General features: G+C 36.8%; 1 protein-coding gene across 1 annotated transcript in view; it reads right to left on the bottom strand.

Annotated features, from left to right (window-relative positions):
- Positions 1-10,780, bottom strand: part of LOC139725986 (protein disulfide-isomerase A5-like) — a 49,298-nt gene extending 38,518 nt beyond the window's left edge. The window contains exons 1-3 of the mRNA XM_071637069.1: positions 10,718-10,780; positions 9,442-9,571; positions 8,336-8,423 (exon numbers count right to left, since the gene is read on the bottom strand). Of these exons, the coding sequence (XP_071493170.1) occupies positions 8,336-8,423; positions 9,442-9,571; positions 10,718-10,780 (281 nt within the window). The remainder of the gene's footprint in view (positions 1-8,335; positions 8,424-9,441; positions 9,572-10,717) is intronic.
- Between the last annotated feature and the right edge of the window lie 3,628 nt (positions 10,781-14,408).

Here is a 14,408-nt window from a genome sequence, read left to right as displayed (position 1 = left end):
TCAGGTTGAAGTAGAGGAGCGGCATTTTCTTTTAAATCATTACTGGTCCCACTCAAGGGAAACCAATGGGACATATTATCACTTTGATTCATTGACCATGCATGTCCTGACGCCCCCCTAGGGCATAATTTCTTTTTGTCTGCATTTAGATCAATGAGATACACATGTGTGGCATTTCAATTTTGGCACTTCAATTTTGGCATTTCAATCTTGCCATTTTTATTTGACAGAGCTGGGGCCGCCACTCCAGCTCTGACGTAGTGTCAGTGACTATTGTAACAACATGATATACCAATAATGAGCATACTTCATCATAGAGACAGACAGCACAATTATACATGCATTATGTCCTGAATTAATGATAACATTAATAATCATCATTATCATCATCACCATTATAATGACATAAAATATTATAAAATTCATGAATAAAAAAATCAACTGCTGTCTTCGTCTGTTTTTACCCCCACATATGCTGTCACAGTGAAAGAACACAGGAGAGTTAATGTCAAATGGATGGTATAATTAGTTGATGTGAGGATCCAGTTTTTAACTTTTTTGCAAGATACTTAGAAACCACTTTATAAAATGTTACACGGCATACAATAATTACAGGAATTCAAAGTTTATTTGCTAAAAATCGGTTTTGAAATGGCAGAGATATCCAAAAAACAACATAAAACAAAGCAATCCTAATAAAATGTGGGTTACACTTTTTATTAGGATTGCTTTGCTTTGGAACTCTCGGCCCTTTCAGCAACAATTTTCGTCAGATAAACTTTGAATTCCTCTTAGTATTACAATGCTCTTTTGTATTTCATAAGATGTTCCTCATTTATCATCAAAAGAGGTTAAGAGTTTCTCATTATTTGAATATAATATAGTATATCATCAAAAAAGTTGGAAACCTGAAGCCCTATCTCAACCAAAATCATACCATCCCTTTAAGGATAAATGATGATGCATTGGCACCATCTTGATGAAGAGCTCCAGTATAGGGCCAATGATGCATGTATAAAATTAGAAAAACCCCAAATTTGTCCTGCAGTGGGATCACATTGATCACATGATTAAGAACTGACTTATGGGACATCAGGGCCCCATTTCATAAAAAGATATACAGCCTGTATATTAGGATGGCAACTCTTGCTGAAATGACAACTCTTGCTGGAATGGCAGCTTCCAATAGCAACAACCTATGAATCGGGAAGCTAGATTCTTGTCATTACCATGACAATTGCCATTCAAGCAAGAGTTGCTACATGTATCATATCATCTTTTTATTAATGGGTTCCAGATCTCATACTTGCAATAGTCATTACACAATTGACAAAGACAGATTGATCACTTCACATACAAAGTTACACCAGAGCTAATCACTACTAAAAAGAAAAACTTCTGACATAAGAAAGAGCATGGCATTTTGGTGAAAGTTGCTACAGTTTGTAGGTAACTGTACACACTCCACCAGAAATATCATCAGAATATTACAGACTTATTAAAGTGAAATTTTTCCAATTTCACATGAAGATTGTGGCATCAACATGCAATAAGAATACCCACTGCAGAATTGGATTCTTTGTTTGTTTTTGTTTGTTGTTTTGTCATTTGGCTTCTACTAACTGTTTGGGTTCTTCCCCATAGCCAAAACACAAAAAAGGGAGCAACTCACTGGCTAGGCTCTTGTTAATATCATGCTTGCAGCAGACTTCTAACCAACAGCGCATGCATATCAGGGCAACAAAATTTGTGCCTTTTTTTTAATGTGCTCTCAACTCATACTTATTCATTGCAGTGTGAAAAACAAGGTCACACATTTACACTGTTCATGTAGCAACTTTGAACCTTGTAAGTGTACATGGTAATCATTCCCAGTGAGAATGATCCTAAAATTAAGATCTAAAACAGCAGGAATTGCAGGTAATGCTCCACGAACAATGTCACAAGAGATGATATTGTGAGAGACAGAGATTAGCAAAGAAACCAGATATGTACTGCGTGTATTTTAGTGTCAACATTTCTGTGCTGAAGGTCTGTTTTGCCATTGTATCACATTAAAGGAATGGTACAGTATTGGTGGAGATGAGAAATGGGCTTTTAACTTTTTGCGAGAAACCAAGAAAACACTTATGATATAGTACAGGACAGAACATACCATTTTAAGAGGAATTAAGAGGAAAAAGTTTATTTGATGAAAATCGGGTTTGGAATTTTTTAAACTGAAACATCCAAAAACAAAGTAAAACAAAGCGATTGTAATAAAGTGTGGGTCCCACACTTTATTAGAATCGCTCTTTTTTTATATCTCAGCCATTTCAAAACCACTTTTCATCAAATAAACGTTGAATTCCTCATAGAATTACATGCTCTTTCATATTTCATAAGAGGTTTCTCATTATCTCACCAAAAAATGTTAGAAACCTGAAATTAGTTCTCAACCAAAACTATACCATCCCGTAGAACATGAGAAGCCCAGTGCTCTCTAGAGAGAAACAATATATCTCTGCAATCTGCCTACATCAAAGTAAACATATTTCACCTTGCATTGGATACATACAATGTAGGTGTCAGCTAAATGCTGCTAGTACAGTCTTAATTTCAGACTGTACATTGCATCTACTCAAGTACCAGTACTGCATTTTACATGCCTAAAGTTCAGAAGCAGATATGAAAAATGATGAATTTGTAGAGTAAATAATCACCAAAAGGTCTCACAAAAAGGGACAATTTCTTGTAACATCTGTGATGAGATACAGAGTCTAGAAGACATGGCTGTTATCAGGAGAGTCTAACAAAATAAAATGAAAAAAAAAATCAAGCAAGCAATTGAGCAGCATGCACAAAGACCAATAGTGTCGATAAACACGTAGATATCTGGCCGAGTGTCAACAAATTCTGCACAAACAGCAGCAGGTGACAATACGCATATGATGCGGCAAATGTGTCGCTTTTAATGGCAAGGCTTGACATAACAGTCCATGTCCCTGCCCTTTAGGGGGGAAATTTCCAAGAAAAATTTGGCTTAAAAGGCTCGAGGAAAATATGCCAAGTCATCAATAATATCATCTCAAACAGACAAAATGAGAATACAGAATTCCTTCAAAATACATTGTTAAAATAAAATCAACATTATCAGGCCTGTGTGAAGTCATTCAGAGTTCAATTAAAGGACAAGTCCACCTTCATACACATACATAAGGATTGAGAGAATGCAGCAATATTAGCAGAACACATCAGTGAAAGTTTGAGGAAAATTGGACAATCCATTCAAAAGTTACGAATATTTTAAGTATCTGCACAGTCACTGCTGGAAGAGAAGACTACTACAGTGTATGATGTCACATGCGTACAACTATATAAGGAAAATAAAAAGAGAATTTCACAAAATTTTACTTTTTGAATAAAGTGCACATTTCTTCGACTTGCTACTGGCGTATGTTAAGGGTAACATTATTCCCCCTGCCTTCTGAAAGAGAGAAGTCAAGTGTTCTTTTGTTATGCGAGAAAAATGGAAATATGTTGGATTTTCTTTATTCTTTCTTTATATCGTTGTACTCATGTGACATCACAAGTTATAGTAGTCTTTTCATCCAGCCGTGACTGAGTAGAAACTTTAAAAATTCATAACTTTTGAACTGATTGTCCGATTTCCCCCAAACTTTTACTGATGTGTTCTACAAATATTGCTGCATTCACTCAACCCACATGTCTATGAAGGTGAACTTGTCCTTTAACAACATTTTTCCAATATAACTCAGTCCATGTACACAAGTAAACATTAATTAGAATTTATACAAGTGAAAACACAGTGAATGTATCATCAAATTCAGACAGAAAATAAAAAAGTTGTGAAATATGTAAACGTCTCCCTGGCAAGTTACGGAATTAGATGTACAATGTACATCAACTTTTCTATGTTTTCCCACGCAAGTGATAAAGGTCACAGTCACTCACAATATAAAAAAAAAAATGATTTGATACTGTCATGATTCTATTACTAAGTAGTCTCCAAATTGCTTACAGACAAATCTTCACTGAATTTAGTTTGTTTGTTTATTTGTAGGTCAAATTTGAGTTTGAGAAGAAGAAAGTATTCAATTTGGGAAAATTCTTACAGAGCTGTAAAAAGTTATCAGTTAGCAATTATGACTGCAGTTACATGTAGTCAACTCAATCAAGGAGCTTCAAACACAAAGCTCCTTGACTCATTAGAGAATTTGCTTTTGGTCAAATTTCGATGAAACTTATACTGTTCTGTTTGACATTTCTCTTCTTAGTATAAAGCTGGATTTAAAGGACAAGTTCACCTTCATAAACATAAGGATTGAGAGAATGCAACAATGTTAGTAGAACACATCAGTGAAAGTTTGAGGAAAACTGAACAATCGATGCAAAAGTTATGAATTTTTAAAATCTTTGTGTTGGAACCGCTGGATGAAGAGACTACTACAGCTTGTGAGTCATATGCGTACAACAGTATAAAGAAAATATAAAGAAAATTCAACATATTTTCACTTTTTTCACATAATAAAAGAGCACTTGACTTGACTCTTTCTAAAGGCAGGGGGAATAATATTACCCATAACATTTGTCGGTAACGAGTCGGGGGAATGTGAACTTTTTTCATAAGATGAAATTTTGTGAAATTCTCTTTATATTTTCCTTATATTGTTGTACGCATGTGACATCTAAGTTATTCACACACTGCAGTAGTCTTCTCATCCAGCAGTTACTGCACAAAAACTTCAAAAATTCATAACTTTTGAACGGATTGTCCGATTTTCCTCAAACTTTCAATGATGTGTTCTACTAATATTGCTACATTCTCTCAATCCTTATGTTTATGAAGGTGAACTTGTCCTTTAACACAGAATGGAGTCCCCCCCCCCCCCCCACCCTTAAAAAATTAGAATTTCCAGCTACTGACTCATAAAATTATGTATTTCTGAGATTTAAAAAAAATCCCTTCAAAAACGTTGAGGCTATGTTACATCAGATCAATTGAATACATGATAAATCATCTGAGAAGAGTGTGAAATCAATGCATACTGCTGCCAGATGTAGAGGTATATCTTACCCACAGTACAGTTGCAATTTATAGTCCTGAGCAAGTGAGCAAAAGATCGAAATTCCATGTTAAGAGTAAAAAGCATCTTTAAAACATTAAAAAAAGGCATCTTGCAGGTAGGAAGGCACACTGAATTAATATGCAAACTGTGCAGTTTACAGACACACACACACACACACAGGACAGGGCTGCAGCTAATGGGTTATTAATGGCTCCTGACAGACATGATGGTAGTAATCAAACAGTGATGAATGGGATGCCGTGATTCACAAGGCACCAAGTCTGTGGCCCCAGCCACTAGCCATCAGATAGCACTGGTAGTGCATTAATCGATGCTCAACTCTTCTGTTTTAGTCTCTTTATTATGCTTTCATACACTGTACTTATATTTCCAAACAATGAATGATTAATTTCTGTTTTGCCACATCAGGCAAATCTCAAATTAGTTTGAGACCCCCTTTTTAATGTCTGAATTTGGAGAAAGGAATAAAAAAATGACAACAATGTAGCAATAATGAATAAAAAGTTATCAAAAAAATTTAAGTTACATGTGTTATTCACATCGTCTCAAAAGTTCAGTTGGATTCATACCTATGACATCTCACAGTAACTTGATATTATAACAGTAGTCCTGTTTCATTGTCTTCACTATCAACTGTTCCTTCATTTGTTTGCTATTTGTTTTTAAAAATACTCCCTATTATAAGCACTTGACAGAATAATACACAGACATTGCCTACGAGGTATGAACTTAGGTGTAAAAATATCAAACTTGAAAGCCCAGAGGGAGTTATATTTTCCCCAACACACATAGAGCTGGGCCAAAACATTTAATAACTCCCAAGTGTTTGTATTACAGCAATATCGCCCCAATAGATGAGGCAATATTTGTTACATTTAATATGGTCTACATAAATACACAACATGTCACTCTAGCCCCACTGGCACTAGATCAAATTCTGGAATTAATGTATAATACCTTGAATGCAATTCATAGAGATTTTGATCCATGCTGCGTTAGCCACAACTGCATTTCGACAAAACACAAAATGTTAGTATTTATGAAGACCATTTACTATTTCTTGAACAACAGCATCTTCAATCAAATGCAAGAGTTTTCTCAAACATGATAGTCTTCCAAAATCAGTCTTACTTTCCTAAATTTATATAGTGAAATCATTTAATTGTAAACTTGTTTACTTAGCCTATGGGTTTATTCATTTCCTTTTGCTGTATTGAAACTACATCAAGCCATATTACTCGCACTACCACTATCTCTTGTTTTGGCCTTTATCACATCCATACAATTGCCCAGGAATTTGAGAGAGAGAAAGAAAAACCAAAAAACCATATATGGAATCTTGAGTGTGTCAGCGACTTAATCCACTAAGTCATGTACAATTATCAGCAACCACGAAACTCTCCCAATGAAAGTGGACAAGACTCTATAAAAGTGAAACACACGCTATGCATGGTTGAACACTGAGAGGATGTATTCCCATCATAAATTATCATTAGTCAAATCTAGATTGGGGACTTCATCAAAGAAGGGCCCTTTGGTATCCCCCACCCCCTCCCCACCCCCCATTTCAATTCCCTGGTACACACTCCTTTGTCCTTGCAACAGATGAGGGGAAGCATGAGTAATACCTCTTCCTCCTCATGTTGTAGTGGCTCAGAAAACCGTTTCCCCATCTTGAATGTATTGCTTCAGAACCACACATGCAACGCAGGAAATTGAATGAGAAGTGTCCTGTTGCTTCAAATATCTTTCAAAATGAGCGTACAGTGGAACTCTGTTGTTCTTTGATTACATCATGACACAGTGTAATCACTAGCACGGGAAACAGAGATTTTGTACCCTTTTATCTTACGCCAAGAATTTAAAACAAAGGCTGAAACTAAAGCCCGATCCACATTGTATACAAGCTCAGATCATGCAAGCACACAAGACAATTATCAAAGAACAACTGTCTAATTGGAGTGAATCCTTTTTTCAAGAGACTATGGCCCTATACATGAGGTAGTGTTCAAAGCTTTCTCCATCTTAGAACGTTCAATGAAAAACACAACAGAACTCACTATCAATTGATAGAACGTTTACAGTTATCACTTTGAACATATCAGTGAAACTTCTTAGCATGACATAAGCTTCATAAATGTGTTTGTAGCATATTCTTCTTGCCCAAAGTGTTCTACGAAAGATTTAAATTGCACGTCTCCTATATGACCACAGTAGAAATAAAGAAATAGAACAATGAGATCGGTGACACATTTGCTCTTGCGACAATTGCTCTGGTCTTATTTTCTCCAAGGACTTAATAGGGTTAGGAGTTAGGCTTGTGATAGGGTTTAAGGTTTAGTTCGATGTGAGGACTTGGATTAGGATTATGGTTACAGTGTATGTTTGTGGGTAGAATTTATCTTTGGCTTAAAGGGGGTGGCTAGTAACTGATCAGTGGGAATCTGTGGAAATGCTGGGAGATGACTGTTCCAATCCTTATGGGATCATTCAAGAGTTCATTGTATATCTATTGTTGTGTGAAAATGATTTGCTTCAGAACGGTCTCATATTCAAGTATAATGTGCAGATTAATGCTCCGTCACTGACCAGGGATGCTAACCTGGAAGCATTAAACTGCACATGACTTGAATATGAGACCATTCTGAAGCAAATCATTTTCACACAACAATAGATGAGCTCTTGAATGAATCCCATAAGGATTGGAACAATCATCTCCCAGCATTTCCACTGATTCCCACTGATCAGTTACTAGCCTTCCCCTTTAAGGTTTAGTTTGATGTGAGGACTTGGATTAGGATTATGGTTATGTTTGTGGGTAGAATTCATCTTTGGCTTAATAGTGTGCATACATTTCATGTCAGCACTTGTCACTGGAGCAAATGCCACGAAACCATGAGACCGCTATGCACAGCTGACTGGGATACTTTCACTTCTCATGCAATCACTGTATCCACCACAAAATCATACCCTTTCATTTACATTTTCATGATATAAACAGATTGAGCACTGACCGAGAACTGACCTTCAATCAACTCTGAATGAAGGGACAACACAAAAACATAATCCTTTTGCACCCTTTGGGCAGAGGTAGAAAAAAAAAAAAAAGCAAAAGAGAACCCAAACAGTAGAGCATGGAATGAGCTGTTACTGTATCACGTAATAATGATAATAACAATGCAAAGTCTGTAAACATGTAGTTTCTATACCATCAAATGTAAATCTGCGATTTCCCACAAACGTACCTGCAGTCAACAAACAAGAGTGTAGCAAGTCCTTTCAGCTCTGCTGCTGCATCGCTGTAAATATCCATCCAGCTATCAGCAGCTTTGGCTAGTCAAAATAAGAAAATAAAATATCATTAGGATTTTGAGACGAGTTGACCTCCATGGAGATGGAAATATCGTCAAATTGTATAGCAAGAAAGGTAAAACTATGTGAAGAAATAAAATGGCTGAGTATTCACTCATCTGATCATTCTTACTACATTAAACTTTCCTTCATCTCACACAAACAAACTCACACACATACAAAAAATATTAAGTAAACTATAAAAGAGCAATAACACAAAACTTTATTGACATCAGAGTTCAAAGGTATAGAAACTTAAAAGGATAAAAGTCATGCAATAAATGTTTCTCATAGATCAGAGCAATGATTGCAATACATTTTAATACTTTATCAGAGTCTATTGAAATGTAAAATAAATAAAAAATAGTTTTTATATATTTTTCTCTAAAGATGATAAGAAGTACATAATAAAATAATGGCTGGGAGCTGCATGGCATTATACACCAAGAGAAGGTGTGGAGAGAGCTTTTTATTGTCATCTTTGATATCAAATATTGGCCAAACTTTGTTTTGTTGGACTTGATGATTTAAAGGGAAATGTATCGGAAAGAGAACAAGTTTTGAATTATAAGAACATTAAAATCATGCAACATAGGTCTGGTAATCATCATTACACCCTTTTTTTGTTTAAAAACAGCAAGCAACAATATTTATCAACCCAAGCCCATCCCCCCCCCCAAAAAAAAAGGAAAAAAGAAAAGAAAAGGGGCACAAATGACAGCAAGTCAGTTGATGTTACATGATTCACAGCTAGGCTCCGTGGCTGCATGAAATGTTATGCTTGACTCTTTACAAGTACAAAAGAAAGAAAATTCTAAAATATCGAACAAAATTCTAGAAATGAGGCAGAGTGACAGGCCGACAGCAAAGAAACTTTTTTAGAATTACCTTACAAGGACGACTCGGCTACCATTTTACAACCAAAGGTAAAAATCCCACTCCAAAACTATGTTTCTCGTCTTGTCTACAGTTGGGGATCATATGTTTAGCTGATACTTACCATTCGAGGAGTAGAGTACCATGACATTATTGTGTGTCCTTAGCTCCTTCTTCATCTCTTTTACGTCACTCACATCGGTGACAAACCGGCGGTTGGAGTTCTTCTTTGCCTGCGTGATTGCTGCTTGTATCTACCATTATAATTTGTGAAACATTAGATAGAAAAAAAGACGAGACACATAATGAGCATTGGCTGCTTATTAAATCAATCCATTGTGCCATTGTGTACATATGTCTTTTTTTTTTTAATGAAATATGGCAAATACCTGTGACATCCAGGGGTTCTTACCTTTTGTGCTTCAAAATATAATCTTACACAGACAAAATCTAGCAACTTTCTTGGCTAAGACTGCAAATATGATTTCCAATCAAGATAAATTTCAAATCCCAAGATGTAAAAGTAGATTTTTAATGTGTATTTTATGCAACTAGAACAAGCACACACAAACACGCACGCACACACACACACACCAAAAAACAAACAAAACAAAACAAAACAGGTGAATACTTTTTGTTTCCTAATCCTGGATATATTTAAACCACTGTCTTGATTGGCTCCTCAAAATTAAATACAAAATTCTCTTACTCAACGTCAACAGAGCATGAAAAATAACTCGTGCGAAAAATATCCACTTTTTCAGTAAATTGTACAACTAGACCTAGTTAATTCATGGCACTTAATTTACATTACCTCCTGAGATAGCTTGTTGACATTAAAAGCAGAAGCAGGAGAGAGCCAAGTTTCAAAACTACATGTAGCTAGATTTGCATAATGTGAAAGATATTTATTTATGAGGATTATGAATAGACTAGTCTAGAGCTTTGTTGTGCATTCAGCATTGTCCATTGAAAAAGACCTTCTCAACGTTATTCAACTGATTTGTCATTGCATTTTTTCCTGTTATGCAGATATACATTCTACTACTTTCTAGACCTAGTAGTAACACCTGAATACATTCCGACAACATGAACAGTATTCTAATGAACACGACGACGCGCGAAGCTTGGAAGTACTAGTAAACTGCAGCTATATCGGACATATCGCGAGTTGCACTCCCAGCAACTTCCCCGTCATGAAGGAGGCGGGAGCCGATGCGATGTGACGAGTCTGTTGTGGTCCACCTGCTCAAGCGCGTACGATAAACTCGACCCGTCTACCAAGTTCTAGAATGTCAATTTTGCGCATAGAATATCACCCCATATCGACAATTTCCGTTGCAAAACAACCAATTCACTTTGAATGAGCTGCAAACGTGAAAACAAGTGTGACAACTTACCAAAAGTACAGTTACAATGCACGTGGTCACGCCACGGGAGAAAAGCCTCGGAAACTTCGCCATTTTCGTTGTGCCACGTAATACTGTAGGCTGCATACCCGCATACATAACACACAGTTGGTACGAATAGCCTCGCCGCACAGTGGGCCAGAATGAGCTCAAAGTGCGCCAAAATTATATTCCGTGGTTTCTTTTTACCCAAATTTGGTGTTTTAGGGTAATTAGGGGCGTAGAATTGATTAAACATAATTTCAAACTCATATGACGTCACTGTGATGCTGTTTTTTCATTGGCTACCAAAAATCTGTCTGTAAATGACGAATAAAGCAATGCAAATCTTAGGCTGTTATTTTTTTCTTTAAAGATTAATTTATCTTTTCACCTTCACTGACACTGCTTATCTACTACCATTGAATACACGATGCTTACATGTCATAGAAAGTGTATAAACATTCGGGTTTCGTTAAAAGAATCGAATTTATGCTGAAAGTTCCATATTACACACGTACTGCAAAATGATACTGTTGTCCGTGTAAACTAGTTAGAATATAAGTTTATGATGTACGCTGTACGTTTGGGTGAATTTTTTCACTTTATTCTATAGCAGGACATAAATGCGCGATATAAAATCAATCTCCGATATAGTTCTTATCTCTCTACTTCATATATAATCTTAGGCCTATGCCATATCAATTCATACAAGCGCAAAAACCATTTTGTCTAATTTAAATGGAAGGATAACAAATTGTGAAGTCAGTAATCAGGAAAATGAAAGGTTGTGACTTAGCTAAGAATGAGTCTGCCGTGTATGAAAGTTTACTTGGAAAAGCTAAAATAATATTTTTTTTTTTAATGAAAAATTTATCGAAATCACAATCATATGAAATTATAAATTCATCCACGTTCCACAGTGATTTTTTTTTCTCATCAGTCGTCGGAAGTAAAGTTTTTTTTTGCTTCCGACAACCCACAAAGTGTATGGGATCACAGTCTGATGAATCCGACTTGTATTGGTCGCCTATCAGGTCAATGTCAGACATGTCAGGCATGATCCGATGAGGATCACGCGAGCAATGTCTGGATGACATTGACCTGCAATCGGATTCACAAACTGCGATACTATACACTTTGCTGAGCGGCCGGAAAGCAACAGTCTTTGCTTCCAACGAGTACCTGATGAGAATAAAATATCTGTGTTTTGGTGTTTAACGGTCTATCTGCATATGTCAAGAGTAGCATCGAAGTACATGTATTTAGGTGTCCATACAATATGTATCGCAGTGGGAATAGCTATGTTTACAGTAGTGGCATTGACAATTATGGACAATATGGCTACATGGCCTTGGCTATGTGCAATTATGTACTCTTTTATCTTCGGAGGAGGGGTCTTTTAGGTGCCGGACTAGCCCTATACATGTATTTTATAACTCTGTTTGCCTCTTATTCAGTGTTATTCATGTTTCTGTGTCTTTAACGTGCGAGAAAAAAATTAATGAATAAAAAAAATGCCGCCCTCATGCGGCCCCGTATGATATAACAGCATTCCTAAGCGGCTACAAGGTCCAAAATAGGCGTAATGTGTCGCGGAAAATCGGCTCTAACACAAAAAGTGGCAAAAGGTGGCAGCCAAATCTGGTATCAGCTTAAAGCTGAGACATCAGGGAATGTGGTGGTAATAGAATTTAGTTGGAAATCCGTGGCAATCTAAACTTTTCATTCGGGTATATTAAAAAGACAAATAATTAGCCTCTTTTCCAGGATATTTAGCGTAAAATGTTCATGCACATTAAGATTCTTTGCATTTTTATGGCATTCATAACGTAAAATGAACTCTGAGAAATATGTGGGAGAAATTACAGGTTGATATCTCAAAAACTACATGTTGAAATTATTTATTTATTAAAGAGGTTACAATTTGCTTTGAAACTCTTAAAATATTGTATTTTGCTACTTCAGGTAGGAAATATACCCCTTTAATGTACATACCTGATTCAAATATTTTAATGATATATTCTTCAAAGCATTACCTCTCAAGAGCGCATGTCAAAAATTAAAAAATCCCAAGTGCCCAAAGTGACTTTTGGCGCACTTTGGTATCTCTCTGGCCCACTGTGCGCCGTCGCTGCTGTTTTGTCCCAATGCACCACCCCATCCACTACAACCTGCCCAAGACAGACAGTGCGTGCTCTGGAGAAGGTAGGGGCGGGGCAGACCGTTCTTTTCAACGTGTCGCGATATGGTTTCACTCCACCCTTTATTGTCAAGGGGGGAAAAGTGAAGTTCACCAGCAGCACAACACAATCAGAAGCTAGAAGCTAGCAAGAAGGAAAATTAACATCTACAGCAAAGCGGATTGGGAGAAATTTGCTGATTTCATGCAAGGTGTAGGCAAGGAAATTGAAGATAAGCTTGATTTTTGCTCAGTGAATGAGGCTTGGGTTATGTTCAAGAATGGAATAGAGAAGGGAATGACAGAGTTTGTTCCACATAAGATGACCTCCAAAAAGAATGACATACCTTGGATTTCAAACAAGATTAAAAGGTTGATCAAAAGGAGAGATAGGTTGAACAAAAAAAGTCGGAACATGAAATTGAGAAACCACGGGGTAGTCCCTTTTCAATTGGAGGAAGAGTTGAAAGCAGTTAAGAAATCACTGCAACAGGAGCTAAGGAGGGCTTATTGGAATTATGTGGAATCTCTTTTTTCTATCGATGAAGATACCACAGAATTTGAGAGTATGAAGAGATTTTGGGGCTTCATCAAACACAACAGAACTGATAATACAGGAATAAGAGAACTGAAAAGTGATGGTATTACGATCACTGATCCAATTGCAAAAGCTGAAGCATTGAACCAACAGTTCAAAAGTGTTTTCACCAAGGAAACTCCCATACCGAATGACTTACTACCGGAAACCTCAGACTTTGAAGAAATGGAGGATATTTTGTTTACATCAAAGGGTGTAGAGAAGTTACTTTGTGGTTTGAAGACACGTTTTAAGGCCCCTGGACCGGATGGTATAACTCCACGAGTCTTGAAGCAGCTGGCAAAAATTCTGGCTCCAATTCTTTGCAATATATTCCGGTTGTCATATGAATTAAGTGAAATACCAAATGATTGGCGTGAAGCAAATGTTGTACCAGTCTACAAGAAAGGTAATCGATCTACTCCTGTAAACTACCGCCCCATTTCGCTGACATGTATTTGCTGTAAACTAATGGAGCACGTTTTAGCCAGCAAAATTATGAAGCACGGGGACGAAAATAACATCATTTTCCCCCTGCAATATGGCTTCCGTAAGAACATGTCATGTGAACAACAATTACTTGGTTTCACAAGCGATTTACATAGGAACTTGGAAGCAGGACGTCAAACGGATGTTATAGTCATGGATTTTTCAAAAGCTTTTGACAAGGTTGGGCATGAGCGGCTTTTACGTAAACTGGACTACTACGGTATCAGGGGGAAAAATCTGAAATGGATTCAAAGTTTTCTCAATGGAAGAAGTCAGAGGGTCGTTTTGGATGGTATTAAATCTTCTTCAGTAGCGGTAGGATCTGGAGTGCCTCAGGGGTCGGTTCTTGGGCCTTGCCTCTTTCTACTTTACATCAATGACTTGCCTGATGGTCTCGCGTCAAAGGTTCGCCTTTTTGCTGATGATGCAATTTCTTACATGACTATCGACAATCA

The sequence above is a fragment of the Diadema antillarum genome, unplaced genomic scaffold, assembly GCF_040938485.1.
Source record: "Diadema antillarum isolate AM-2024a unplaced genomic scaffold, OU_Dant_1.0 seq00000069_RagTag, whole genome shotgun sequence".
Lineage (NCBI taxonomy): Eukaryota > Metazoa > Echinodermata > Echinoidea > Diadematoida > Diadematidae > Diadema > Diadema antillarum.
Note: the sequence above shows the minus strand (reverse complement) of the source record. Positions and strands in the feature narration are given on the sequence as shown.